At 37.2% G+C, this 27,829-nt stretch overlaps 1 protein-coding gene across 1 annotated transcript in view; it reads left to right on the top strand.

Annotated features, from left to right (window-relative positions):
- The window catches only part of LY75 (lymphocyte antigen 75), a 42,842-nt gene extending 15,275 nt beyond the window's left edge, over window positions 1-27,567 (top strand). The window contains exons 14-35 of the mRNA XM_062498401.1: window positions 4,167-4,248; window positions 4,828-4,899; window positions 6,173-6,296; window positions 7,138-7,173; window positions 7,439-7,614; window positions 8,190-8,254; window positions 9,099-9,175; window positions 10,242-10,378; window positions 11,385-11,490; window positions 13,117-13,277; window positions 13,655-13,784; window positions 16,172-16,398; window positions 18,129-18,297; window positions 19,449-19,610; window positions 20,520-20,642; window positions 21,072-21,266; window positions 21,619-21,839; window positions 22,894-23,068; window positions 23,586-23,753; window positions 24,956-25,078; window positions 25,535-25,702; window positions 26,679-27,567. Of these exons, the coding sequence (XP_062354385.1) occupies window positions 4,167-4,248; window positions 4,828-4,899; window positions 6,173-6,296; window positions 7,138-7,173; window positions 7,439-7,614; window positions 8,190-8,254; window positions 9,099-9,175; window positions 10,242-10,378; window positions 11,385-11,490; window positions 13,117-13,277; window positions 13,655-13,784; window positions 16,172-16,398; window positions 18,129-18,297; window positions 19,449-19,610; window positions 20,520-20,642; window positions 21,072-21,266; window positions 21,619-21,839; window positions 22,894-23,068; window positions 23,586-23,753; window positions 24,956-25,078; window positions 25,535-25,702; window positions 26,679-26,863 (3,082 nt within the window). The 3' untranslated portion in view covers window positions 26,864-27,567. The remainder of the gene's footprint in view (window positions 1-4,166; window positions 4,249-4,827; window positions 4,900-6,172; window positions 6,297-7,137; window positions 7,174-7,438; window positions 7,615-8,189; window positions 8,255-9,098; window positions 9,176-10,241; window positions 10,379-11,384; window positions 11,491-13,116; window positions 13,278-13,654; window positions 13,785-16,171; window positions 16,399-18,128; window positions 18,298-19,448; window positions 19,611-20,519; window positions 20,643-21,071; window positions 21,267-21,618; window positions 21,840-22,893; window positions 23,069-23,585; window positions 23,754-24,955; window positions 25,079-25,534; window positions 25,703-26,678) is intronic.
- Window positions 27,568-27,829: the final 262 nt, after the last annotated feature.

Here is a 27,829-nt window from a genome sequence, read left to right on the forward strand (position 1 = left end):
CTGCTCATATCAAATACAACTGAAAACACAGTATTTTTATCTGGGCTAACCCCTTTTTCAGTACTTCAGAACATTCTGAACTGAAATACTACATAGTTGATACTGCCTGAGGTGTTTTAAATAATGTTTGTTTAGATAATGTGATGAATTGTTGAAGAGAGTTGTGCTTTTAAATTACTCAGAGGTCTTGTTGACATTTGACCCCCAAAATATTTTATGTAAAGTATAGTTAAGCTAAAAATCAAGCTTCTTTGAGAAAGGAAACCATGTGAATTATTTCACCAAGAACAAATACTTTAGCTAACTGGTAGAAATCACACTAAGGTGAAATTAGATGTGACTAGCTGCTGGAGTGTGCTGGCATGCTGTTTGTTCATATTCTCTGTATTTACTCAGTGCAAAGTCTGACCCAAAGCATTCATTCAGTGCATTCATTTCAGCCTGGGGAAGGAGCCACACCTCAGCTCTCTTGGTTTCGGGTTTTTTCCCCTTGCACAGTTCACTGGTGACTCATTGAGAATTGTTTGTTTTTAAATGTTAGCAAGAGTCATTTTGGTTCACCAGGAAAAGGGCAGCTTGCCTAGTCCATTCTGTTCTTTACTCAGATTCCACCTTAGAGTCAAATAAGAGCCAGAATTGCTCCAGCCAAGTCGGGCTACTGCCACTAGGAAGGAAAATAAAATTTGCCTGCCAGCCTTCCCCTGTCGGGAAGAAATAGTAGATCACTTCTTTTGGCTTTAAGGGACATCATACAGGCAGAACAGGTGTGGTTCAGTTATTTCCCTTTCTTTTGGACTGTGTTTGTGAGCATTCTGCATCTTAGAGCTGGCAGCAATGCTGGACACAGGAGAAGAAATAACTTGGACTGGTTAGAAGTACCATTTCAGCCAGGATGCCTTACTAGAAAGAAATCCAGGTAGCCTTTTATAGGAGCAGCTCTGCTGCTGTAATTGTTTTGAATCTAGAAAGCCTCACAAACACTTGAGTTTGAAAGAAAAAAATTACCTTAACAGAACGGCCAAAACAGCAATAAAGCTGAGATGCAAGTTGTAGTAATTGCATTAATCCAGCATCTCTTTTCTTCTACTCAAGAACAGGTAATTAGGAGGATGAAATTCAGCTAGTGCAGTAGCCTGTTAAAGTAGGGAGAACAGAGTGGCCAGGTAGACTTCATGCAGAGTTTTAGGCCAGCACTGCCTAAGATTAAATATTGCCTTAAATTGCACCATTAAGGAGTTGGCCTAGATGCATACCCTACCTCTTGTCAAGAACTGGGTTGACCTACAAGCCCCAAAAACTTCACTTAGGCTCTTGATCTTGTGTTGGAGCTGTCATAAAGGACAGATAAAATAATTTTCTATTTTGGCAGTTAGAATATGATCCAAAAAAATGTGGCTTTATGCTCCATAATCTGAACTGTATTTCTTCACTCCTGTAGTATTTTGACTTTGACTTTTATGAATGTTTAGCTCTGTGTAAAGGGAAAACTACCAGTATTTTTCAGTTATTGCTAGAGTTTTAGGGTCTTTCAGTATCAATCAGGGTGGAGTCCATTGTAAAGCACAAATTATATGTATGTTTTAGTTTAAAACTCAGGATACTTCAGATTTTGAGAGACAGTTCCAGGCATGTAGCTCAAAGAATACCCTGTCACTGATAAATCCATATTGATATCAGTTCAGGGAATGAATTTTAAATGCTTTGCAATGAGGACGCAGATACTTGAAACACAAGCAAATTCCTTGCTGCAAGCTTAATTGAAATAGGGAGTCTTAATTCATCTTTGTCTTAAATAGTTGGTGGAATTCTTTCCCATGATGAGATGACAGTATAATTTCAGAAGGTTATCAGAAGGTTTGACTGAAGCTTAAAAGTACTGCCAGGTGTAGTGTAGCAGTTACTGAATTACTCATGTCATGTCTGAACAATTCCAAAAGAAGCAAAAGAGGTAGATTAATGTGTGAGATCCAAGTCAGCTGAAAACATTGTTCTGTTTGCAGGCTAGTAATTGTAAATGGGGAGATAAGCTGAGAAATTCTTGACCTGGCACACTTTGTGTTTTTAATTTATCTACTGTATAATAGCCAAATACAAATTGATAAAGTTTGAAAACTTGCTCTAGAGTCTCAGGTAATTACTGCAAATTGTTTCAAAATTAGTGTCTCAAATTTTCTTTTTCGTAGATATTCCTGTGTGGTGATCCACTGCTTAAACTGCTCTAAGTCTGTAGGTGGCAGTTAGGAAGGGAGGTCTACTTCTTAATTGGAAGAACAGGCACAGAAAAATCAAGTCCTAAAGGCAAATAGTCAAAAGTCACTTAGCTTCTTGACAGCTGTGAATGTTTGGCTCACAGTTTTCCCTCTGCAGTCATATGGGGCATTTAGGCTCTTTGAAGGCTCCTTAGTTGTATCACTGAAAGACTAAAGATTGATCAGTATGATAAAATCACCCTAGAGTGATCATACTGTCTCACCAATGTCAGAAAACTGTTACTGAAGTTGAGAACAAAGATCAAAAAAATAGATCTGTTGATGGCTGATACTTTTCTTCCTGAAGGAGATTTTACCAAGTACTGTTGCCTTTGGATTTCATGTACTTAGCTCACATACCCTGGGTTAAGCTGTTTCTTGGTGCTGCACCATTTTATTTTGACTGTTCAGAATCTTTATGGTGATACATGTGGAAAGGTAGTGGCAAAGCCTGAGTCCATCCCTCCAGGTAATAAAGTAATTTTCATAAATTTTCCATGTTCTGGCTTCAAATCACTGAGTTTGTCAGCCCTACCCTCTGGGGAGCCTTTTACAAACTCTGACCTCTGCTGGTCAGATGTCTCTGTCCGGTTTTGAACTTAAATTTATTTTTGAGTCGTGGTTCCCTCAGATTTAATGTTCTTTTAGCTCAGTTCACTCCTCTTCTTGCACGTTTAGTCTCCTACAATATTATAAAGAATAATTGCATCCTTTTCTGGTCTTTCTTTGGGAAGACTAGCCAAGAAAATCCTTAGTCCTTGTTAATAGCCTAAACTCCTGATTTCCTCAAATGTCCTATGTTCCTTCTGTGTATTTGGTGCATCCTGATGGGACAGTGCTCCTGATACAGCTCTACAGGAGCCCTCTAATGTGGCATCAATGCTTTGTTGTTGCTGTCAGACCACCTTGCTGAGAGTGCCTTTCCCACAGCTCTTCTGCAGTAGGGATTCATGTAGTCTGTGATTTCACAGAACACTCATGGTCTTTCTCCCCTCTGCTGCTTCCAGCTGATACTGTCATTCAGAGAAGTGCCTATTGACTTTCTTGGGCTGGGTATTGGATTGGAGTGAGTTACAAAGTTTAGTACCCTGCACAAAATTGGATCTTTGAGAATTTGCAGTACAAAACTAACCTTGCAGTTGGACTAGCACCTTTGACTTTGTTATAGCATCTTTAGATTCATAAGGAAAAGATTATGGTAAATGTTCTTACTGCAGATTTGAGTATTTACATTGTAAACCTGTTTTTTTTTTCAGGTACTTTTGTATCTTGGAAATATGAAATTTTAGATTTAAGTATCTGCTGCTTTTGAAAAATGAGGAGGTAAAATCTAGGGGAAAAAATAAGTTCTGACTGGACTAAAATTTCTACTGCCTCTTGTTCTTGCAGCCATTGAAGTCAGTGGTGTTAGGTACTGATTTATGTCTATGCCTCATTTATGCATAATTGAAATAGGTGCCCATGTTTAGTGTGTTCATACCACTTACAAAGTTAAGGGAAATATGCCAGTTCCTTGAGCAGAAGCTTTTGTGTTGTTTGAGGAAGAGTATATTTGAGCTGATAGCTTGATGGTATTTGAGAGATAGCCTGAGGTGGACAAGAGAAAGGAGACCAAACCATAGAAACATTCTGTGTGTGAATCTGGAAGAAAAGTGTAGAAAAGAGACCATTACATCAAGTGACAACTGATTAAATTGGTGATGCAGCCCACAAAGGATTTACCTGATTTAGTTAGTTTTGTTCTCTACAGAAGAGGTCCTAGTCCTTGTGTCTGTTTTCTCTTTGAAGTGGTGCAACTTGCAATAGTGAAACCTTGGTTTTGCTGCTTGGTCCTAAATGCCATGCCATAGGTCAGTCTTCCTATTAAATGAGCTGAACCATACACTTGGCATAAGATTTTATCTTGTTTATTTACAGCAACGACAGATGGGTCTGGATTGGAATGAATAAGAGGAGCCCTGATTCTCTGGGAACTTGGCAATGGAGTGACAACAAACCCGTAAGTTAACTTTTAACCAGGAAATGTCACATACTGATTTGTTTCAACTAGGACTGAATTGAAAGTAAAATGATAACTATTTTAATTAAAATACATCAGGTCTTTCAACTGATTAATAATTCAGAAGAAGGTTGTGCACTTACGAGCTGCCATCCAAGCAGATTTCCAATTAAAAATGTGTCTTTAACAATGTTAACCCGAATTTTTTCTCCATTATATTAAAGTAATTTCAGAAATAATAACAGGAAAAAAACCCCAGAAATACAGTAGTAAATATCCAGGAGCCAGTGGAGAGAACAAGGTGTCTTCATGCCACAAAAGAAGGGAGGGTTTGTCAGTTCATTTCCTTGTTATGTCAGACTTTCCCAAAAATGTCCTCGTCACTGTAATTGTTTTAATTGTCTGAAATTGTGAATTCTTCCCCCTCCCCCCCAAAAAGCAGACTCAAAACTGAAGGAGTAACTGCCATTCAACACATATTTTAATAGTAATGGGACCCAAGGTTTGAGTGGTTATCTCTTGGGATTGCCACAGCAAGCATCAAATGCAGATTCTTTCACCCTGTCCATCATCCTGTAGGTAACCAGTGTTGTTATGCCACTCGACTATCTGGAAGATGAGTATGATACAAGAGACTGTGCTGCATTAAAGGTTAGTTTCAAGGTTTTTAATAATGTGTGTTTTTACTTGGAAGTACTTGGAAAAAATACTTTTTCCAGTTGTGTACTGAATTTAGGTTTAGATGTTTTCTTAGTATAGTGAAAAAGCTGTAGTGTTCCCTTTATCAGTCTATAACTATTACAAACTTTCCCTTAATCAAATATTTTTTATGAGCCAAGTACTGTGCTAATGATAAGCTTTCATAGGACTTCTTTTGAATATTTTAAGTTACAAATTATTTCAGTAAAAATTCTATTATGTATTGCATAATGCCATACTATGGATCTCTTGTATATTACATATAATTCTTAAGGATGTGTCATGGAGTCTAAAACAAAAAAGCACAGAGAGCCCTATCAGTAACTTTCAAAAATCTGTATTAGCTCTTTTTAACCACAGATTAAAAAAAAGTTTGAAACCTGAAGAGGGAGAATGCAGTAGCCTGAGCAGATCATGTATTTGTGTTTACTGTGTGTATTTCCTTGTTTACTTGTGAAATAGACTGTGTGTGCTCTGTTGGTTTCTAATTTCAAATGTCAGACCTCAGCTTGATTCCTGATTAAGCTCTTCAATCCTTAATTTAGTCTTGATGGCATGAGTTTTAAAATAGCCTTTAATTTTTCTGAAGTATCATCTGACTTTTTGCAGCACCTACCATCACTTTTAACCTAAATAGAACCACCTCTACTTTTAGGATTTACTGGGGGAAAGGATAATTGCATCCCTTTTCTTCTCTTCACAGCCATTTCCCTCATTTGCTTCTCCTGTGTTCATGACCCCAGACTGAGAAGTTGGTCAGCATTGACCTCCTAAAGTTTTAGACAAAGGAGAGCACTGTGAAGGGAATGCTGTGGACGTAGTAACTTTCCTCTCTTCCCTCCTAGTTATAGACATGCTATTTCAATAAACAATAAAAAAGTCTCTTTACTGGAGAGACCAGCAAGAGTGAAGTCCGTTCTTCAAGTTTGATTGTAAGAAATAATCTTAAATAAGAATTATTATTTCTGTGCCAGTTCAGATCGTTTCTTCTTTTCAGCAGAAATGAGAATTATTCCAGGAACAAGTTGTAGTAGATAATTTAATAATAATTTAATAAGTTTAAGTTACAGCTGTATCTGCTCTTTTATTTGCAAAATAAATTGTGTGACTAACAACACAGTAAAATACACTGACTTTGCCAAAGGACCTTTTTAGTACAGTTTAATTTTACATTTCAAAGGCCTATGCTGTCCTAACTCAGTTCTCTGTTTCTACCTGTATGCAGACCTCACAGTTTTCACGGAGATCATTTTGGAGATTTTACTTCCATGAAGGCAGAGACCTGGAGTTTTACTTTAGACCTTTTGATTGTGAAGCTAAGCTTGAATGGGTCTGCCAGATAACAAAAGGTAAATTGCAGTTACACCTATTGATTCATATAAAGAGTTTAATACAATGAGTTCTAATTATTGCCCTATAATAGAAACTTTGCAGACAATATTTTATTGTTTTCTCTTTGAACTGCTAAGAGGACAGTACATGAAATGTCTCACTGATGTCACGTACAAACAGATGTACACTTAGATCAAGAACTCACCCTGAGAAGGATGAGTGTCACTGCTCTCATATTCTTTCTAGTCCCATGACATAAGAAGTGGTTTCTTGTGGGGTGATACAAGGTACTGAGTTGCAGCATTTGTGGACTTGGCTTAATCTTTCTTGGTGTTGTTTTTAACTACATCACCACAAGTATTTTGGGTGTACAGTTGGCTTCAGCCTTAGGCGAAATAGCCTCTTTCTGATAAAACTGGTGTACTAGCTCCTCATTGTCAGGAAATCTCTAGAGGAGTGGGAATACAAAAGAATAGCATGGAATATCTGCACAGATCCAGTTTTTTTCAGGCAGCATGAAATGTAATCCAATAGACTTTTACATCTGTGTTGTTGATTAAAAGGTGTCTTGAGATGAAACTTTTGTGTTGAGGTGAGACACTGGTAGAAATACTACTTTGATGCTTGAGAGATTAAAAAAAAAATAGAACCACAGATGTGTAAGATGGAGGAATGCAGTACTCCCATTAATTCTACACCAGCTCATTTTAAACTATTTAACCTGTGTATGACTTCATTCTCCTTTTATTTCATCGTGAATACTGAGAAGTATGAGTACTAACCATTGCTTCTATTACTGGTGGCCTCACTCTTGTTGGAAGGTTAATTCAGTGACTTTTCCTTTTTTCCTCTGGACAGGTACCACCCCAAAGACACCAGAGTGGTATATACCAGGTAATTTGACTTCTTTTGTATTTTTCCACTATGTGTATAAGGTTGTTTTTACTCACTATCTTTTCTTAGTTTTGTTGCATTGCTACTGCAATACCTGTTTCATACCAGAAAAGGTTATGACTTAAGGAATTTGATTTTGAGAGAGTTCAAAGTGCAGGATTGACTCTTCCCAGTGTCAAATTAAGATTTCTTAATACATTCAGAAAAAGAAAAGATTTGTTTTTCAGAATTAATTTTTCACTTTTGTGGTATTTCTTCTGTGTAGATGAAATTGGAATTCATGGAGCCCCGCTTGTTGTTGATGGAGCAGAGCTGTGGTTTGTACCAGATAAAAACCTGAGCTACCAGGAAGCTATTTTCTACTGTCAAAAAAATGATAGTGATTTAGCCTCTATAGAGTCTTACCCCAAACTCAGGACAATATTGTCTCAAATAGAAAAGGTAAGGGGGTGTGATCTGTTTTCACAGTTACTTTCCATTGCAGGGAAATTTACATGCTAAGTTTTCCAATATAAGAAAATGTTAATCCTAGTTTCTTTCTTTTTCCTGCTGGCCGCAATTTTCAGTTGTACTTAAAAGGAAAAGATGGGATAAAAGAGAATTATTTTAATGGCAGTCTGGTAAAAGATTTTTTAAATTTAAAAGTAGGTTTAACAACATTAAAAAAATACAAAACTCTTAGAATGGTGAAAAAGTGTCATAACAGGACCACAACGCAAGCATCTCGTCTGCAAATGTTTCATTAACAATTGATTTGGTTCTTAATTTTGTGCACAGGACAACATACAGTTTTTCACCTGGTGAAAGGATTTAATTAGAAATGCATGATGGCCTGATTAAAAGGGGTTTGTGTTATTCGTGGCATGAAAGTACATTCTTTCAAGGCATCTGAGAAACATATGTCAAGTTTCAGTACCTCTGTGACTAATTTTGTCACATTGCTCTGTCTTTGGTAGAGTCAGCAGCTCTTTCTGTGTGGGTTGTAAAATACTGGGTTTTGTTCTTTACTTCCACAGTTATCAAACAGCGAACAGAAGTGGTGGCTGAAGTTTATTGATTATGGCTACAGCTATCATTCACCGTACGTAGAATAATTATGAGATGCTTTATTGTAAGCTTTATTTTGTGCTGTTTAGGAATTGTTAACTAGAGTAGTTAATTCATAGTAATTTTATTGTAACTGAGTTTGTAATCCAGATTTTGTGTGTGTTATCAGAGCCTCTGGATTTTGGGCTGTTTGGCTTAGGCCTCTTAGTCTTGTGTGAATCCTTCAAATGTGTGATCCTCATAGCTAACGTATTCCCTTGATCTTTGAAATACTTTTATTGAGGTTTTTAAGCCAACTTCTGTGTTCCGTTAACATTTGGAGAACTGACAAAAAAAAAAGTGCCCAGTCTGTTGACTCTGGGAATTGAGGAATGCTGAAGAACAGGGAATGGGAAATTGGCTTAAGACATCACTCTCCTAGTTAGGTAATTCCAAAGTCTTGGAGGGCTTTTAGTATAGCCTTGTAGAGTTGGGATAACTCACAGAAAATCTTGCATCATTCCCTTCTTGACTGCAGAGAAGATTGATTGACTTCTTACAGGGAAAGGAAAGTCCCTCACTTTCCAAAATGCTGTAGCAATGTACTATTGTGACAAGAAAATCAGGGCAATTTCCTGTTCCCTTCACTTGTCCTGACAAAGTGCTGTGATTGCAGCAAGGTGATAAGTAACCTCATTCTGTACATCTCAACACAGTTAATTTGGGCATGGTACATAACTGTTGAACCTACCACATATCTGGTTCTAGCCTAGTTTGTGTAAGGCATCTAGAAACAGTTAGTAACCCAACTTTTTGTTTGCACTGACACTGTTGCTATGAGGGTTTCCCCATAAAGGTCACATTGAATTGGAGATTAACTCTGCAATATTTTTATCCAGTTTACAGTTATTTCCACGCTTCCATGATAGATTACTGAGAGATTGCTGGTATATTTCCAGAAAGAACTGGTATAGAGGTAAGGCTGTTTTTATTTTTTCATACCCTCTGTTATTGTTGTGTTTATTTGAAAAGAAAAAAGTAGTAATTACTGTTCTACCCAAACTCTTCTATTAAATGCAAATTGATACCAAATTAGGAGTGAATGGCTTCCTCATGATAATCTGACTGTTGAATCGTTATTACTTCCTCATCGTAGAAGCCATGGTAATATTTCTTAATCACCAGAAGCAAACCTGAATTCAAATGACAATTTTTTATGATAGATTGTCACTCTTTTTGCAAGAGAAATTAATTAGGTGAAATCTGGTTTTAGTGGCTACCTTTTTGTGTTTATGGTACATATTCTGGCCTCTGGAGTTTGAGAGCTGTTACTTAGATTGACTCTATACTTGCAAATGTCTACATATCTTGAGACACAAATTCCATTAACTTCTGAAGTCATATTGTAAGATATAGACAAAGTAGTGAAAAAGCCACCTGGTACTTGAACTTATTATTCCTGTTTTTCAAAACCCTTATGTTGAGGAAAATGTATAACCTCCAGAGAACAAAAAGCTCCTCCTGTCTTCTACCATTTCAATTTAAAGCATGTTTTCCCCATTATTCAGTTGTTTGCTGCTGAACTGTTTTTATATCTGTTAGCCAAAAAATGCTCTAGACAAGGAAGTCAGTGCATGTATGACTACAGGAGTCATGTAAAGCAGTGCTGGTCACATACTTTCCATGTAGATGTTAAAGGGTTCCTTTTTGTCTTTTTTTTGACATTTATGCATACCCTCTTTGCCAGAATACAAGTTTAGTCCTCATATACAAAGTATTTTTTCAATAATATTCTGTTTTCAAGTTCTCTCTGCCTGTACGAAGTGTTAATACTAGAAGTAAGAGTGAGACTCTGGATCTTTAGGAATATTGTACTACTGTCTGATATAAATGATTTGTGCTTTCAATTGCATAGTAGTTCACTGTGGTTGCACCAAAAAGGATTTCCCTTCAGATTGGTCTTTGCCATGTCAAAGTATGGATAGAAAATGGAGTGGGATAGGCATTACCATAATTATTTTTAAAAACTTCTATTTCTGCAGACTACCCAGTTAACTGTAATGTGAAACTGCCCTTCATTTGTGAAAAAAATAATGCCTCCTTACTAGAGAAACATGATCCCAGTTACCACCCAGTCAGAGGAGGTTGCCCTAAAGGCTGGCATCAGTTCCGGAATAAGGTACAGTGATAACACAGATTCATCATCCTTGCCTATTCTTCATAGTCCAGTAAGCTGGAATGTCATTCTAAAAAAAGGAGGACGTAGCCCCTCTCTTGAGGAATGGACTAGAAACGGGCTTTTGAAAACAGGGAGTAGTGAGTAAAATAATCTCCTCTCATTTTGTCCCTTGCAATCCCTTAGGATTGTTGGTTTCTTAAATTCAAAGCATTCATTTTCAGGTTGTTTTGCTTTCCCATCACCACACATTTAGGTCCAAGATTGTATTGCCTAATCTTTGGCTTCTACTTTGAATTAAGAGAAGCATTAGAAGGAGAGAAGATGAGGTTTCTGTGGTAGAAGCATGTTACGTCTCTTCTGGAGTAATCATAGACAGGCAGCAAGTTGGCAGACACTGTTTCCTGAGTTGCCTTAATGACTAAACTTACTTAAGAATTGATAAGCAGCTTTTAAGAATTAACCAACAAGTCAGAAGCCATAGTACTATTAATTATTTCAGTACTACATTTTAAGGCAGTCAGCTAAAGTCTTAGAATCATTCCTGTTGTTTGCTCCACCATTATTCTGTACATGTGCATCAAACCTGCACATTGTTGTGCCAAGGTTTGCAAACTTGCAAACATCCTTGCAGTATAGGCCTTGGAGTTCCCGTGTAGTTTTTCCCCAAAGGTAGCTTGTTACAAGTTCCTGACCAGCATTGTCTGCCTGCAGAGTTCATCTGTGAGTTCTCATTCCTAAAGCAGTACATGATTATGATGTAGCAAATAAAAATTACTTACCAATTCTTAAGAGTGAGGAGTTAGTCGGGGGATCATTTTATATTTAGCTACTCTGCTGAACCAAATAAATGCTTGCAGCTAGTACCAGGTCCCTTGCTTTCTGCAAAAAATATTGTAGGAAATGAGAAGTGAGTCTTTAAAAGTTGGTTTAAGAACCTTTCCATATTGATTTATGTCTTAAGTAGAATGATATGGTGAAAATAATTTTCATTATATTTATTTTGCAGTGTTTTCTACAGATGAAACCTGAACATTTAACATTTAATGCAGCTAATGAAAAGTGTGTGACTTTTGGAGGCTCTCTTCCATCTATCTCAGATCAAGCTGACCAAGGTATGGTGGTGAACTGCCAGCACTTTAGTATGCAGCTTCTCTTCCAGATTCAGAACAGTTCCGTTTAAGAGCTTGAGCATAAATCACTAAGATATTCACAGGCGTACTAGGAGCATTCTAAAAATCCAGGACTGGTTAAAAATGTGTTGTCTGTTGTTTGCATCACTGGAAACACAGCATGGAAATGCAGTTAGCAGACATTTGAACCAGTTGGAGGAGCAGCTTCTTTGTACAATCTTAATCTGTTGCAAAAACAAAAGGACTGCAAAACTTTGCTCTGAGAGTTGAGTATAAAAGGGTCATCACTGAATGAAGAATTGTTTGGCTTTGCAAGCTAAAACATGACCGAGACTGTAGACTTTGCACTGTGAAAAATCAGCATAGAAGCTGCTTCCAAGAGAAGCTCAGCTGTGTGTGGGAACGCGGTGGCAAATACAATGCGAGCTGGGGCACAGGACCCTTTGTTTCTGCCTGTGCCAAGCAGCTTGATGTGGCATTGTGTCCAAACTTGACACCCTATGAGCACTTCAGGACACTGATGAGAGTATGGAAAGCAGGAGGACTGGAAAACAGAACTGTTTCACCTAAATCAACTAAAGTCAGTGAGAGAAATGCAGTGAGGAAGAAATGGGTTCACATTAGCTGCAAATAAGGTTCAGCAATAAACTGCGGACTGATATGGCTGAATTTGCAACTGTATTCTTGTGGATAATTAAGAGTTCTCTGGGGGTGTATCTGAAGTAGCTCAGTTGAATTCTGCAGTGCCCACAGTGCATATTTCCTTTATAAGCAAATAACCTCTTGCCAAACAAAATAATGTAAGTAGACTAGAAAAGTCAAGCGTGTACCTGCAGGCAGCAGCTTAATGGTAATTTTTTATTTTTTTTTACTGCTGTTATTGGGGAGGAATAGGGTTGTATACAGGAATATACATGTCTGAGGTCTGCATGTTTTTTTATGCATTTAAGGTTGGAAATGTACGGCCATCCTGAAATGTTATGTAGCAGGATCTCTTGTGTGATTTGGTGCATTTGGAAGTGTTTGTTACTGTGTCTTGTTTGTTTTTTCTTTTCTTTGTGGAGACCACCTATATGGAGAAAGGACACAGTCCTCTTAAAATGCACTTCTTTCTGTAGGCTGCCTCTACTCCCCCTGACATGCAAATCTACAATGGTTTTGTCTCCTCAGAAAATAGGCTGTGGCTAGTCTGGCATGTGACCAATAGCTAGAACATGTCAGCAGGAGCTGATTACATAGCTTCAATTTGTCATCCTAAACTAGTCAAGTTTAGTGAATGCCTTTGATGCCTGGGGGATTGCCAAAGCCCATTGTTTCTTGACTCCAAATTATTGGGCAAAGGAGCAGGTTAAATCCCCTACCTTCTCCACAGCTCAGAATTTGCAGGACAAATACCAATAGCCTGCTCCTTTCAGATAAAATCAACATGAAAGATGTTATCATATGGAAGAAAGGGCTGAAAAGCATTGAAGTCATAAGTAGTCATGAAGGGCTGGAAAAATTAACACAAACAGGGATTGCATTGTCTTACTTATGTGAAGTATTCTTTTAGATATTTACTGTTGTTTTCCTAACCACTATATGTACATTTACTGTTCTGTCCAACAGATTATATAACATCCTTGCTTCCTGGCCTGCCAAAAGATATTTGGATTGGTTTACAGTTCCTGTTCAGTACACGGGAAAACAAATGGATAGATGAGAGTAAACTGTTGTATAGTAACTTTCACCCACTCCTGACAGGAAGATTAAGGAAAATTCCACTGGATGTAAGTTCTGAGTTTTGGCTTTTCTTGCCTATTGAGTAATGAAATTTGGAATGTTGTGTCAAAAAATTAAAACCCATGTAATGGACCAAATTCCCCAGTTAGTCATTTTAATTGGCCAACAGGGTGGCTGACAGTACTGGAGTTCTGTTTACCTTTACTTGGATGATGACTTCTGAAATGTATTTAGCTTAGGAAAACTTCTTCAGTCCAGGCACCTGGTAGTGTTTGTAAAACAGGTAAGCTATATTGCACCACTCCTTTGAAACTTCTTAAACAAGTTCAGACAGCTGGGGTTCTCCTAGTCTCATGTCACTTCACCTCTCCACAAGTGTGTTTATACCTTATTTGAGTCTGATAAGGATATTTCTGTTTTTCAGCTTTTTGATGAAGAATTTAACAATCAGTGCGGTGTAATCCTCAATGATCCCAAATCCCAATATGTTGGAACATGGAATTTCACAGCTTGTGCTGACAGGCACTTCTTGGGTATATGCCAGAGGTCTGTAGGTAAGTCTGAAGAGTCAAAATAAGTTGCAGTCAGAGTTTAAACTTAAGGTGCATGTGCCAGGATACTTTTATGTATATAAATGATTTCACTTGAAAAGCAAGAGTCTTGTAGAGACTGAGCAGGTAAATTTTACAAAAGCAGCGTAGAGGAGGATCTGGGGCCTGTTTTGTCAGCCATTCAGAATATTCCCTATTGTTTTTCATAGCCCAGTTCAGGGAGAATCTGTTTTCCTGAGAGAATTTATGCTGTTTCAGTGGAATTATACTTCAGCAGACGGGTATTTAATGTTCTGTGGGTAGAGAGGTCATGTACACTGAAGAGTGGAACAAGTGAAACCTTTTTCCTTTTCACAACTGTGGAAGTCAGAAGCCTAGGAAGGAATCTCACAATATTTATAGCCTCCTTAAATACATCTTCTGTCTTTTAGTTCTATGAGAATATAAAGTATCATAGACTCTTAATGTTGAAGTTGGTCTCTCCCCAGAGCAAACTTGAAAGTTGGTATGAGTGGGATTTTTTAATCTGAACTAAAAATAATATTCAGATGTACCCATGTGGGTTGGCCAATACCAATTACTGGAATAAGATCAAACACATATAGTTATTATGTGCATTTAATTACTGCTATGGGCTAATGTTCAGCATTCTGAGTAGGCTCCTTTATGTCAATAATCCTTTTAAGTGTTGAACATGCTATCCTCTAAAAAAAAAATCCATCACAAAGAAACCTAGGTGTACAAAACGCCCAAGACTAAACCCACCTTCTTCATTCTGAAATAGGCAGAGATTTCCACCTCCCACCCCCACACCTTCATTTAACATACAAAATCTTCTTACTCAGTGCCAAATACTCCAGAAATTCTAAGTGTTAAGATTAGAAGTCTGGATTGAAAAGATGCCATAACAATGTGAAAAGGAGACTTCTATGAATTGGAGGTTGTCAATATATCTGTTTATATCAATCTCTTATTAGTCTGGAGTGACTAAATACTCAGCATTTCTTTGCCACAGCTGTAGAAGATGTAATGAGAAAGGTTTTTGGACTGTCTGAGATTGTGTCCTGCTGTGGTCTGGTTTTATACTGTGTTAGGGATCTAAGGATAGTTTGGGTTGAGAGGGATCTCAGCAGGTTGTAGGGACAGTTGTGAGACTCCAGGTTGTCTAGGGCTTTATCCCCAGGAAAAAGATGATTCATGTTCATTGGAAATCTTGGCATGATTATGATTTGCTGAATTTCTTGAGATGATAATCATCAGCAATTATTTTTTCAGAAATGAACATTTTACATACTGCCTTGTTTCCAATTTAGTACCCCTTGATGTGTGATGGCACCCTGGGTTCCATGGTTCTCTTTTGTAGCTGTTTACTAAGTGAAAATATTTGGCAGAAGACAGAAACCACTTGAAGCAATCTGTTTAAGCCTTGTCAATTTTCTGATCTATTGAAAGCTGTAAATATCAAATGAATATTGCGTTTCTGTCATCTTGTGTTTTGGAAAATGGCCCTGTCAGCCTATCAATCAGCCATTCATATACTGTTATTTATAGAGAGACGCCTCCCCTCACCGTTGGCAAGCCTTTTTCTACTTCAAATATTTTAAATATCAGGAGGGTTCTGCCTTTTGCAGAAAGAATTTATTTTTGTGTATAAAGCTTTTGGGGTTAACCATTTGTATGCTTAACCTTACCACCCACAGGAGTATTTGCATCTTCTATTAACTGCAGTAGCCATGCATCACTGAGCTGTGTGCCTTCAGGTGTGGTGCTGGTAGCTGTGATAACACTCTGTGCTCAGAGCACAAACAGTGAATTACATCCCTCCCTATTCAAGCTGGATTTTCTGCAGTTCCTTAAGTGGAGGCAAAAACAGTTCTCACTATGTTCATGGATGGCAGTAAGGAGTTCTGGGTCTGTGCTGTACCAAGATCTGCATAGACAGGTTTTGTGGCTCTTTAGATTTGCATAAGCATCAATCCACAGGCTGGCTCCACAGAGATAAATGAGTCAAGTTTAGCTGTTGCTATATTACAGCAGAGAGCACTTGCTCTCTTGCATTTGCTCTATAATTCAAGTTATAGAATATGTTTTTAATTTAGTAAATTATTTAGCAGTTAGTTAAAAATAACATATAAAAAAGATGTGAACCTAAGTTGAGAAAAAGATATTTAATAATGCATTGGCTGAAAATAATTATTTTAATATATGTATTTCTATCTATCTAAGATGTTTACTTCTAACTATAATTATCAGCATTATCTACTATCAAAGATTTTTTTTTTCCCAAGTGTAGTCAAACAGGTTTTTCTGATTGTTACAGAGACATTGGGAGTTTAAAATATATTACAGTATTTAACTACCTAATTACTGTATTTCTTTCTCATGTATAGGAACTGCTGATAACCAGACAGAGCAAGTCATTAATGAAACACTGAGCTATCAAAATGTTCAGTACATGTTAATTCTGAAGAATTTGTCCTGGAATGATGCAATGGCTGCATGCATAAATAATAAGATGCAGCTGGTTAGCATCACAGATCAGTTCCAGCAGGCTTTTCTTGCTGTTCAGGCTGCTCTTCATAATTACCCACTTTGGACTGGACTCTTCAGCAGAGATGTAAGTTTTGTTTTTTTCCTCAGACTGTGGCTTAAGGTAATTTTTGCAGTTCTGTGAAACAAAACCCAAGTTAAAGAAATGCAATGACAAATTACTTTCTGATTTTGGGATAACCATTCTGGAGTGTCTCAAAATAAACGTTTTAAACCTTAAGTTCTCCAAGTTACATATTTCTTGAGCTCCACTAGATGAATTGATGATGATGATGATTGATAAAATTCTTTTAAAATACTGATAATGAAGGGATATATTGTAGGATGGTAGCAATATAGGTTACTGAGTCATCATCTCTTTTGTTAACAAATAACGAGTAATGACTAATGAATGTTGCCATTTAATATCATCACTGCTGTTTACAGTACCACTCTAGAAAGATGACCCAAAAAATCTGTTTTGGAAGGGAGAAACTAGAAGTGGCAAATAAAATACAAAATGAATCATTGAATACTTGTGGAGGTACATTTCTGAAGTTTAACTTAGATTCTGTTGTTGCTTCAAGTTATTTGCGCCCATGTTTTGAGTTTGAGGGAGGCATCTCTGAGACAGCTTAGTATGTTTTTCTTTCTCCCTATTTTTTTTTTTCTGGTCAAAATGTTTGCAGTAATGCAGAAGTTTTGCTTTTTATCTTTATTTTCTGGAGGACCTCTTGAAAATCTTCATTGTGGATTGAGAGCTGTTAATGGGATGTCTTGGGCTTGCTGACAGGGTTTATATCTTTTGTCAAGCACATAAGTCTAGAGATAATTGCAAGAAGAAAGTTAAATTTTTTTAGAAGTGCCTTTCCTGCAAAGTGTGGTGGCGCTCACTCAGCACTGTGGTGTTATGTTCTTCTATTGTCAGTTCTGGGCTACTGAGCACTTTAGCAAAGTAGGGGAAAACAGAAATTGGAGTATATACTTTATGGGGAATATTTTTAAATTTTTTAAGGGTTTAATCTTAGTGAAAATGGGGAAACCAGATGACCTATTTTCCCATCTCTTTTGATTTTTTTTATCTGTAAGCGAGGATCAAATGATTCATTTTGGGGCATATAGCTCAGGCATGCACTGGCTCTTCACTATTGCATCACTTCATTATTTAGGCACAATTAAAATGTCACATGAAAGGAAATTATAATGCACCTGGTCAACAGAACTTATTACTCCAGTGCTGAAATCAGATACAAAAGAAAAATACAAGATAAACTACACAACAGTAGGGGGATTTCCCAAAGACTTTGAAATGTAAGATTTTTGAAGGATAGCTTGCTGCTTGTATGTGGGTTTTTTTTTCCTGCGTCCTCCAGGGCAGAAGCATGTCTAATATATTAAATCAATTAAGTATTTAATGAAATACTTTCAACTCAATATGGAATAACTGACAGTGGACTTTCTTCTCAGTTATTACCAGTTTTCCAAGACTGGGAGATTATATCCACCATTGTTTTGTGGATGGAAATGATGCAATTTGCACATCTCATTGCTAGGCCTTCCTCCCTAAGTGCAGTAGTGAATCATCACCTTTGGATAATTTTTCATTCAGCTAATTGGTATTTTTGCAACTGCAGAACTTAAAATAACAAAGCTTATTATATTGTGAGCAGGAAATCAGCTCATGACAGTAGTGGGACACAGAGTTCTCATCACAGACACTGAAAATGTCTAGCCAGTGTAAATATATTATTGCATCATTTTCTGCACCTTATATTTTTTTGCTGTGTAAGCTCATCCCTTTTCCTTAAATATTTCTAGGGTGGAAAACATTATGGCTGGCTGGATGGGAAACATGTGAGTTTTAGTCGCTGGTCTGAAGATGATGAAGAAACAAACGAAGAATGTGTGTTTTTGGACACTGATGGCTTCTGGAAAACTTCTGAATGCTCCTCTGAAAATCGAGGTGCTATTTGCTATGCATCAGAAAGTATGTATGCTACCATAATTCTTATAAAAGTTGACTTTTATTTTATTGCACAATGTATTCAATGATTCTAGCTTGTGACTTCAAAATTACAGCTTTTTTAAACTTACATTTCCTCCGACAGTCTGATTTCTATGCCATTAAATAAAAAACTGACTTCAAAAACAGGGGGCATGCACCTGTTGGTCTTGATCTTCTTGTACCTTAGAAATAAATTCATCATGGAGGCATTGGGTCAGTACCCTTATTGCCAACTGATTCTACCTTTGCACTGCTTCTCTAAGATTGTTGCATACTAATCTCTCCCACTTGCCTGTGTTAGAAGATTAAAATACCTCTGTATTATTTGCATCTTAATATTGGGACCTTCTGAAATCTGTTCAGACATGGAAGTCTTCTGCAGGGAGAAGGTGCATGACTATGTGGAGAACAATAGACACTGAATTGAAAATTAACATCATCTGAAATTCACAAAACCCTTCTAAATATCTACTAATTATAAGAAGACAAGGATATAGTAGGATGTGCTTTTTTATTTCCAGGAAAGAGCTGTGCTAGTTGTGTATCCTTCAGAAAAAGATTTTTCTGAGAGATCATCAGAGACTTATTCCCTGTAAGACCATTGTGATTTGCTTTGGTTTTATTCTGTGAGGGAACAGAAGCCATTGTACAGCCTGAGTCACAGTAAAGTGTGGTGTTAGGAGATCATTAACTATTTTGTGTTTACAAGCCAGGGAGCTGCAGGAAGAGTCGTCTCACTCTTTAAGTATTAGATAAAGCCGCAGAACTAACATGTGTTGCTAGCTGTTAAGTAGCTTATTTGTTACAGTGATCTAGTACTTGCACTACAGGCAATAAAAGCTTTTAGTTTATTGGCCTACACTTAGCACTTTTATGGAGGGATTTTATTTTTAAACCGATTTAAAGTAGCTGTGAAAACTTGCAAGTATCTGTATTCTTTAGTAGAAATTACTGCTGGTTTTGTTACTTTAAAAAGTCACCATTGTGAGGAAACCGAAAACAGCACATTTAAAGGATGACAACTTAATTTGTCTTGCATGTTTTTAAGTGGTACCTGAAAGTGGTTTGTGGGGTGCCAGGTCAGGTGGTGTTATTAGTAATTCATGTCCTAATGTTGTCTTGTCTTTTTTTAGAGAAGACTGAAAAAGAACATGTTACACAAGTGAAGTGCCCACATAAGATTAAAAATACACCCTGGATATCATTTAGAAACAACTGTTACACTTTCATGATAACAAAAAATAGATGGCAAGAACTGAAGCCTCAAGAAGCTCATCATTTATGCAGGAACATGAGTAAGTAGTTTGTCATACTGCAGGCATTTATGGACTTAGATCAGCTTGGGGGAGATGATGAGTGTTAGATCTGAGTCACTGTCTTACAATGGCAGACAGGAGAGTGAATGCTGAGAGAGGCTGGAGCAGTAATGCAGTAGTGTAGCACTGCCTGATGCTGTTTGCCCAAGCACTACTCTTGATGAAAAGTGCCAGGGCATGGATGGGAGAGTTGAAGACTTGGAGCTCCTGAACTCTGAGAGCGCTGAAATATGGCAAGGTTTTTGTGTTTGGTTGGGGTTTTTGTTATAATGGGCCAGTTTTAAATAGTTTGAGTAATGGTTGTACCCTTAGTAACATTATGGCTTTACAGTTAAATTTACTTCATGACTTCCTGCTGCCTCCAGCTTTGCTGTGTGGAACACTTAGGTGAACAAAGTAAATAGACTGAAATGCACGTGGATGTTTTCTGTCCATCCTGAATAACGTATAACTTTAGGAACACCTTTCCTCTTGCAGTAAACCTTCAGCCATTCTCCCTTCCAAAAATTATTTTTATTTTTTTTTGTGAATTTATTCAATCTTTTTCTTAATACTGTTTCTCCACTAGAGCATTTCAAGCAAATCATTAAAGTTTTCTGGTATTTTTATGATCTATGCAGAGAATTTTTGCTGCATACAACTTCAAGTGACAGTAGGGCCCACAAATATCTCTGGAGCTGAAATCTTCCACTTATCAACAAAACCAGGGATAGTACTGTTAATAATACATTTGAAAATTGGTTTTGCATTATTCAATTAGTTAAAGATCTGGCCTTTACAGATGCTAACCTATCTGTAATAATTGTTAACAGTAATAGAAAAAAAAAGTTTATTTTTTAACTTAAAGGTGAATTTTTTAAGAAAGTAATGTAAAAAAATTTTCAACAGACCCGGAAGCATTTGTTCTGAGTGTTCGAGATGAAGAAGAAAATAACTTTGTTACTGAGCAGCTTCATTCATTCAGCGGTCTGGCTCTGTGGGTCTGGCTGGGTGTGATTTATGATGAGAGTGGTAAGATTTAAGGGTTTGGTTTTTTTTCTTATTAACTGGATCAGAAACAAAATTTGCAGCATTAAGTGCATGTTTCTTGCATGTTTCAGTTTATAGCTAAAGTCAAAGCGAATGCAAACCTACAACAATGATGTATATTTGTACTTCTAGAAGAAAATAATCTGACATGCTCTCTGTTTGAGTGATAATTAGTTCCAATATGTTCTGTTTAGTCTAAATTTGATTTCCCTGGAAAGCAGGAATTAAAGTGGCCAGGATGAGTAATGCTAACATATTTAGCATTGCATGTGGAACTGATTTAGAGTAACTTGCAGTATCCCAGCATTTTTTCCAAAGTGAACATCTGTTAATATCATTAATATAATCAAAGTTAAATGGTGTTTGTATACATAATGCCAGTGGTTTAATAAATATGCAATGTTTCCACAGATAAAATTCTCAAGTGGTATGATGAAACTCATCTGAATTACAATAATTGGAGGATGGGAAGACCTATCATAAAGAAGAACAGTTTTTTTGCTGGTGTAAATCTTGATGGGTTTTGGGATATTTATAATTATTCTCAAAGTTGGCATGCTAATCACTACAACATGTACAGTATTCTTGCCTGTAAAATCGAAAGGGGTGAGTAGTATTGGAATGTTGGATGAGGTTCATAATTTAAATCATGGTTCCTGTTGAAAAAGGCTTTGGTTTTGCTCCTAGTGAAACACGTTGTCATGAGCATCTGGGATCATCTGGTCAGTCTGCATCACTGCTGTTACACTCTGATCAGGAGAAATGTGTTTGCTGTGCTCATCCAGCAATTGCTGAACTCAGTGTTCCAAGTAGCAAAAGTAAACTTGATAGAAGCGGCTTCTATGGAGCACTTTAATGCTTAAGTTACACTGATATAAGCTGATTTTAATGCTTTCAGTATTTTTCCAAGTAACATGAAAGAAATGCACACGGCTTATCTCCTTATTCTTTGTAATAGGGCACCAACAGCACAAGCCTCCACTGCCTGATGCTATTCCACATGGAAACAGAACATACAGGATCCTTCAGAAAAAACTGACGTGGTATGAAGCATTGAGATTGTGCCAACAAAATAACAGTGATTTAGCAAGCGTGCACAGTGAATCAGAACAGTTATTTCTAGAAGATCTTGTCAAACAGGATGGTTATCCTCTGTGGCTTGGGTTGTCAATTCATGATGTAAGTATGTACTATTGGGGACATCAGTAGCAGATCTGTAAATAATATTTTGGACAAGATACAAAATATTTCCTGGTGTTTTTTTCTGGTTCCTTGGAATCTCTTTTCCATGTAGTATATTTTCAGTCCTGTGTAACGTGTTAATACTAAATATTGGTGAATGTAGGCACAATAAGGTATTTCTTCCTAATACCTGACAGTTTAAAATAATAAAGCATTCCTTGCAGCACAAGGAAGTGTGATTTGCAGTGCTGCACCTAGAGGCTTCAGACTTTAGGGTCCTCTGTTGAATCAGATTTCATTAGCAAATTGAGACAGACAAGGCTGTGTGGAACCTTCAGGACTGGCTCTCCAGAGCAGGTCAGGAAATGGCTCTCAGTAAATTCAGTGTCCTTTCTCCCAGGAAACACAACAGCAGGAGGCAGCTGGAGATCATCTTCCTCTTCTGTCTGCTTTATCCTAGAGCCAAAAGCCTGTGGCCCTGACCCTGCTGCCCTCACTGCCAGACCTGGTCGTAGTAGTTAGTTGACAGGAATACTCCTCTGCAGAGGTGTGTCATTTCTGCACAAAGCTGTGAATGGGTCCCTCACAACTGACTCCTCATTGTCATGAGTTTCCAGGAACGTATCTGAAGTAGGAGCTAGCACTGCAAGCCATCCCTGAGCTGCCCAGTTCTACTCACTGAGGCAATCTCAACAGTTTAGCAGTTTGCAGTGTATTCACTGATGTTCATAGCAAGGAAGGCAGGTTGCTTAAATGAGACTGCAGGGTGGAACTAATTAAAATGTTTCCCATAGGATAAAACAGGCTCATTGCAGATTTAAACTTGCAAACATGCTGTCCTTTCTCAGTTCTCACAAATAATAAAAATTTCCATGTTAAGAAAGTGCAGACTATGTTCTACATTTATTTGCTGTGAATTTAGATGAGACCACCTGCTCTTTAATTTATCACTCTACAAGTGACAAATATTGCTATGTGACTTAATTCATGATGGATGACATTTAAAGCAGTCATATGTGGTTTAAAAGTTGTGGGTTTTTTCTTCGATTAGGGAAGCAAAACTAATTTTGAATGGTCAGATGGAAGTGACTTTGACTACTATCCCTGGGAATTGGAAAACTCAAATACTACTGAGAACTGTGTTCTGTTGGATACTAAAGGATTTTGGAACCGTACAAAATGTACAAATGTTGCTGAAGGTGCCATTTGCTACAGCCCTCCAAACAGTAAGTTTTATTTTTAAGTTGTCTTTACATGTTGTATTTAGATGTAGGAATGAAGGTTGAAATACTGCACATGGTTCCCTTTTTAAGAAGAGTTTTCTATCTGGAATGATAAAACACTTTTTAATACTTCAGGGAGAAAAATCCACATCATTCCAGTGGTGAAATCAAATCTGTTAAATTCTTGATCACCTGTGATAGGAATATCAAATGTATGCATCTTTTCTAAATCAAAGTACTTATCAAATATATATAACTGTATATATCAAACAAGTTATATATATATATATCAAACCCCACAAAAAAAGCGATTAAAAATTGTTCCCAAGCCTTTGGAATTTGTCTTATGCTAATTTTTAAATAAATTTGTACATGACACAAAGAATAAGGAATGTAAGCTAATGGAATAGTGGTTGTTGGTAGGAGTAGTAGCCCTTTTTAATACTTATTGTCCTGTTATTCCAGAGACTGTGCACAAACTGCTGCACCAGAAATAACATCAATTTCTTTGTCTTTGCAGAGAGAAAATTAGAGCCAAAGCAATCAAGCAGAGCCTCTGGATGCCCGCAGAGCAGTGGATCCCTGCAGTGGGAACAGTACAGGGATCACTGTTATGCCTTTGACATGGCATTCTACAATTTCTCAGTGTATAACGTGGAAGAGGCTAAGAGAATATGCCAGAAGCTGAGTAAGTTTAGACTCTTTACCACTTTACAACTTGTAATAAGTCCACTATTTGAGAAGAAATCAAACCCAACAACCTAAAATCTTACACTGGTTATACTTCAGCTTTGCCATTTTTATGCTGCTTTAGGAAAGGCAATAGCAAGCTTTATCTTTGAACACCTGATGAAAATTCTTAATAAAATACTGCAACATACTACAGATCATTTGGCACACAGGTATTGGCAGATGAAATGCAGGTATCCAGTTAGAGAAGATTCAGAAATTTAATGCTTATAGTTTGGAGGAAAACATTTTATCTGCATTGCAAGTTATTGCTGTTTGCTGGGCTTTCTTATTATGTCCTTGCCATAGCTGCTTACTAATAAGGAGCTTGCTTAACCTATCAAATGGTTCAAAGACCATATATGTTTTAGATATTAAAGCATGTAAAAAACTTAATTTTATGTCAAATTAATTGAGTTTCTCTGTTTGCTGAACTACATGGGGAATTGTATTGCAGAGACAGTGTTAATCAGTTTCATGGAGAGAGGTTTTGATCATCCTAAGGTAGAAGTTAGTGGTTGTCATAACTTTCTTTTATGGAATTATCTTATGGTGTGACATTCGACTCACTGTTTAGGATCTTAAAAACCCAGTCCTGGATGTAGTTTTCTGTCGAGTCCAATTTGGTCTGCTAGTTGAAAGAGAAAGCATCTGGCTTACATAAATATGTAATTGTAGAGGATGGGTACACTTGGACCATGCCTCTCTAGCATGCTCTTTCCCCCCTCTTATTCCTTAATTACTGTACATAAAAAACCTGAGCTACAGTGGGAGGATTGATTTAGAAATTAAATTTACTCAGAAAAATGCTGAGCTTTTGTTCAACTATATTTTTGAAAACCTATTATTTGGGCAAGACTAGTAATTCTCAACAGGCATATCTCTTGATGTCTTCCAGTCTGCAGCTGCAGTAATTTACTCCCATTTTATTCTGTATAACCTGCTAGAATAACCAGCCATCTGAAGCCATCTTATAAAATATCTGTATTTTAGGGGATGGGAGGTTCTTGTCTTTATTCTGAAAGTTATTCTAGGATAATTTTACAAGCCTAGATCAGCCAACCCTTTCCCACAGTCATTGTTCCCACAGAAAACTCAGTGTACCAGCACCATGAAAAATTGTGGAAGTTGCAATTTTGACTGGTTTCCTCTGCCCCTTAGATCCTTCAGCAACCCTTCTGACTATAGTGGATGCAGATGAAAATGCCTTTGTGAGCACACACATAAAGGAACATGATCTCATCACCAAGAACGTATGGCTTGGCCTGGATCACAGCTTTAAGGGTAAGAAGTAGAGACAATGTATGAGCATGAATGTTTCATTGGATAAATATAAATGCATAAATCTTCAAATAAGAACAGTTCTGTAGTGTTGGCAACCTACAGGAGCTTCTGCTTGAGGTTAGAATCTGTCATTTAACATTTTAAAGCACTTTGGACTTCATTGTAGTTAAATCTCTTCCTGTTGCACAGTTAGGGTAATCAGGAGTCCCTGAAATTAATTTTTCCCACCTCTGTTATTGGTGCCTGGTGTTTGATGCAAGTGTATCAATTGCTAAAGGTCTGGAGAAGAGGGGTGGCTAAAAGTTGTGTGTTCATATTTTCTGCTTTTAATATATGGGTTGGACAGTCAGCCCTTTTCTTTTTAGCAGTGTAAAGAAATCAACAGATTGTGAATGACATCATGTAGCATTACAGAATATTTTGGTGGTCTAGATTATGTAAGGTTTTTTTCCACAGGACAGTCCCTGAACTGGCTGGACGGCTCATCAGTTAATTATGTCAACTGGGAGAACAAAACTGCAGAAGCCAATGAAAAATGCAGTGTTATCCTGTCCACAACTGGCCTGTGGTCCAAGGTTGACTGTGCACGTAGTCGAAGCAGAGTGGTTTGTAAAGCTCCTTTAGGTATGGAAGCATTATTTTAGCAGAGACCTAATTTTGTAGAGACTTCTCAGGAATTTCTGGTTTACTGGATATACTCTGTATTGAAATAATGGAAGTGCAATTCACGAAAGAATCCATCAAGTACCTCTGCCTAAGCAAGAGTCTTCTGTTGTTGTTTAGGCATAAAATTGCATTCAGAGACAGATTGTCTAGGAATGTACTTTCTCCTGGCTCTCACTATCTACTCTGTGGATGAGGAAGAGAACAGAAATGTCCAGAAAGTGTAGACTAATTGCTATTGCTTCTTACCACAGGGTATCTGTCATGGGTGAGTTTGTGTAGGTGGAATCAGAAAGAGTTCTGCTTGTAAGAGATATTGAGTAAGCAGGTACTGCACGTTGTGTTTTCAGTCTTAGGGAAGCTTCTGGAAATGTCACCCCATAGCTCCAGAAAAAGACTCCCTCATCCTTGGCTTTGTACAGGAAACCAAGCAATTAACTGAGCACTAAGCAAACAAGTTCCTGAGAATCAGTGGAATCTTTCTGATTTTATATACATTTTCACTGAAGTGGAAAAGCAGGAATAGATTAAACTTTGTGCCACTAAGGAAGATCTCAACAAGATCTTTTCAGTCTGAAGGGAGTATAATTACCTTCCTTTCGAGGAGCCCAGGATCTTATTAGATTTATGAAGCATACAAACCTCTAAATGAGAGCAGCCTTTGCAATTAGGTTTTTTTGAATTCCAGAGGTCCCTTCAAACCTGAAATAGTAGTAAATTAACAACAGAATGATCAAATATAAGATAATGCATTCCTACATGTATCAGCATCTAACTTCCCATGTGATGAAGTCAAGACTATTAGTAGGAAGCAGTTTGCCTTGGCTTGAGCTAACTGTGCAGTAGTAAAGTGTAGCTACCTAAGCATCAACCCTGTGACAAAATATTCTTGCCAAAACTCTTAAATAATAGCCATTCATCTTTTGTTCTGTTTCAGGTTCTAATCACACTGGTGTGGCTGTAGCATTTGCCCTGCTTATTATCTTTGTTTTCATTGCTGGACTGGTATGGTACCTCTACAAAAAGAAGCGTCTTCACTGGAGTGCCTTCTCTTCCGTACGCTATCAAAGAGGGATGAACGATGATGAAACTGATGACATGTTCACAAAAGATAGCTATTGAACAACTTTCTTCTGATCAATTTAAGCATGAACTTCACTGTGTGAAGCCATAAGAAATGAGCTACTTGATTTTTTATTACTTCTTTTTGGAAAAGTAACAAGGTTATTAATGGGGGCTAAAATTAGTTTGTTAATGTACAAGTGCAATTTTTATTCAATTTTATGGTAATTCTTTACATTTGGCCTCAGCCTTTTAAGATGCAAAATGTTTAGAGTTCTGTTGTATTTTTTAATTTATAGTATTCTCTCTTTACTGGAATTTTCAATGGAACAAATTAATGCCAACGGTATTTCATGCAACATCACTTTAATGAATACATTTAAAATTTACTTCTCCCAGTACTAGGATTAAATGCCTAATTTTTATAGTTAACAGTTTATAACTTCACAGGTTAAAAATGTCATCTGTCCAAGAAACAGGATCAAATATATGTCTAAGGAAAGTCTGAGAGAATATGGTAAACAAACTGGTGTACATAAATGCTAAAAATACTTGAGTATTTTTCATAAAACTTCAACTTGATTTTTGTATGTGATGTGTCACTGTAGCCTTTACTATGCACTCCAAAGAATGCTATAAAGGGAAAAAGGGAAGACAGAGTTGTATATATTAATTACTCAGTGATTTGATTGATTATTGTATTGAAAGTCTTTTGACATTTTTTAATGCACAGTACAAAGAACAGGTGCATTTACTTTTATGAAGGAGGATATGCCAAAGACCAAATCCATTCTGCATGTGATGGTGGCATGAGGTGGTAAATAATAATACATTGGCCTGGTGTGCTGAGAAGAGTACTACTGATTTCTCTGAAGCAGCAGAGCAAGGTCATGGTGTTCAACTGCCTTCTTTTCCTGCAGTTTACTTATGTTGATGGCACTTTTTTTTCTTCCTGTTTGCACTATTTTGATAAGGAAGTGTTTATCATTTGTGTTGAGAAGTAGAGAACTCCTTGTAGATACCACT

The sequence above is a fragment of the Cinclus cinclus genome, chromosome 9 (genome assembly GCF_963662255.1).
Source record: "Cinclus cinclus chromosome 9, bCinCin1.1, whole genome shotgun sequence".
NCBI classification, from domain to species: Eukaryota; Metazoa; Chordata; class Aves; order Passeriformes; family Cinclidae; genus Cinclus; species Cinclus cinclus.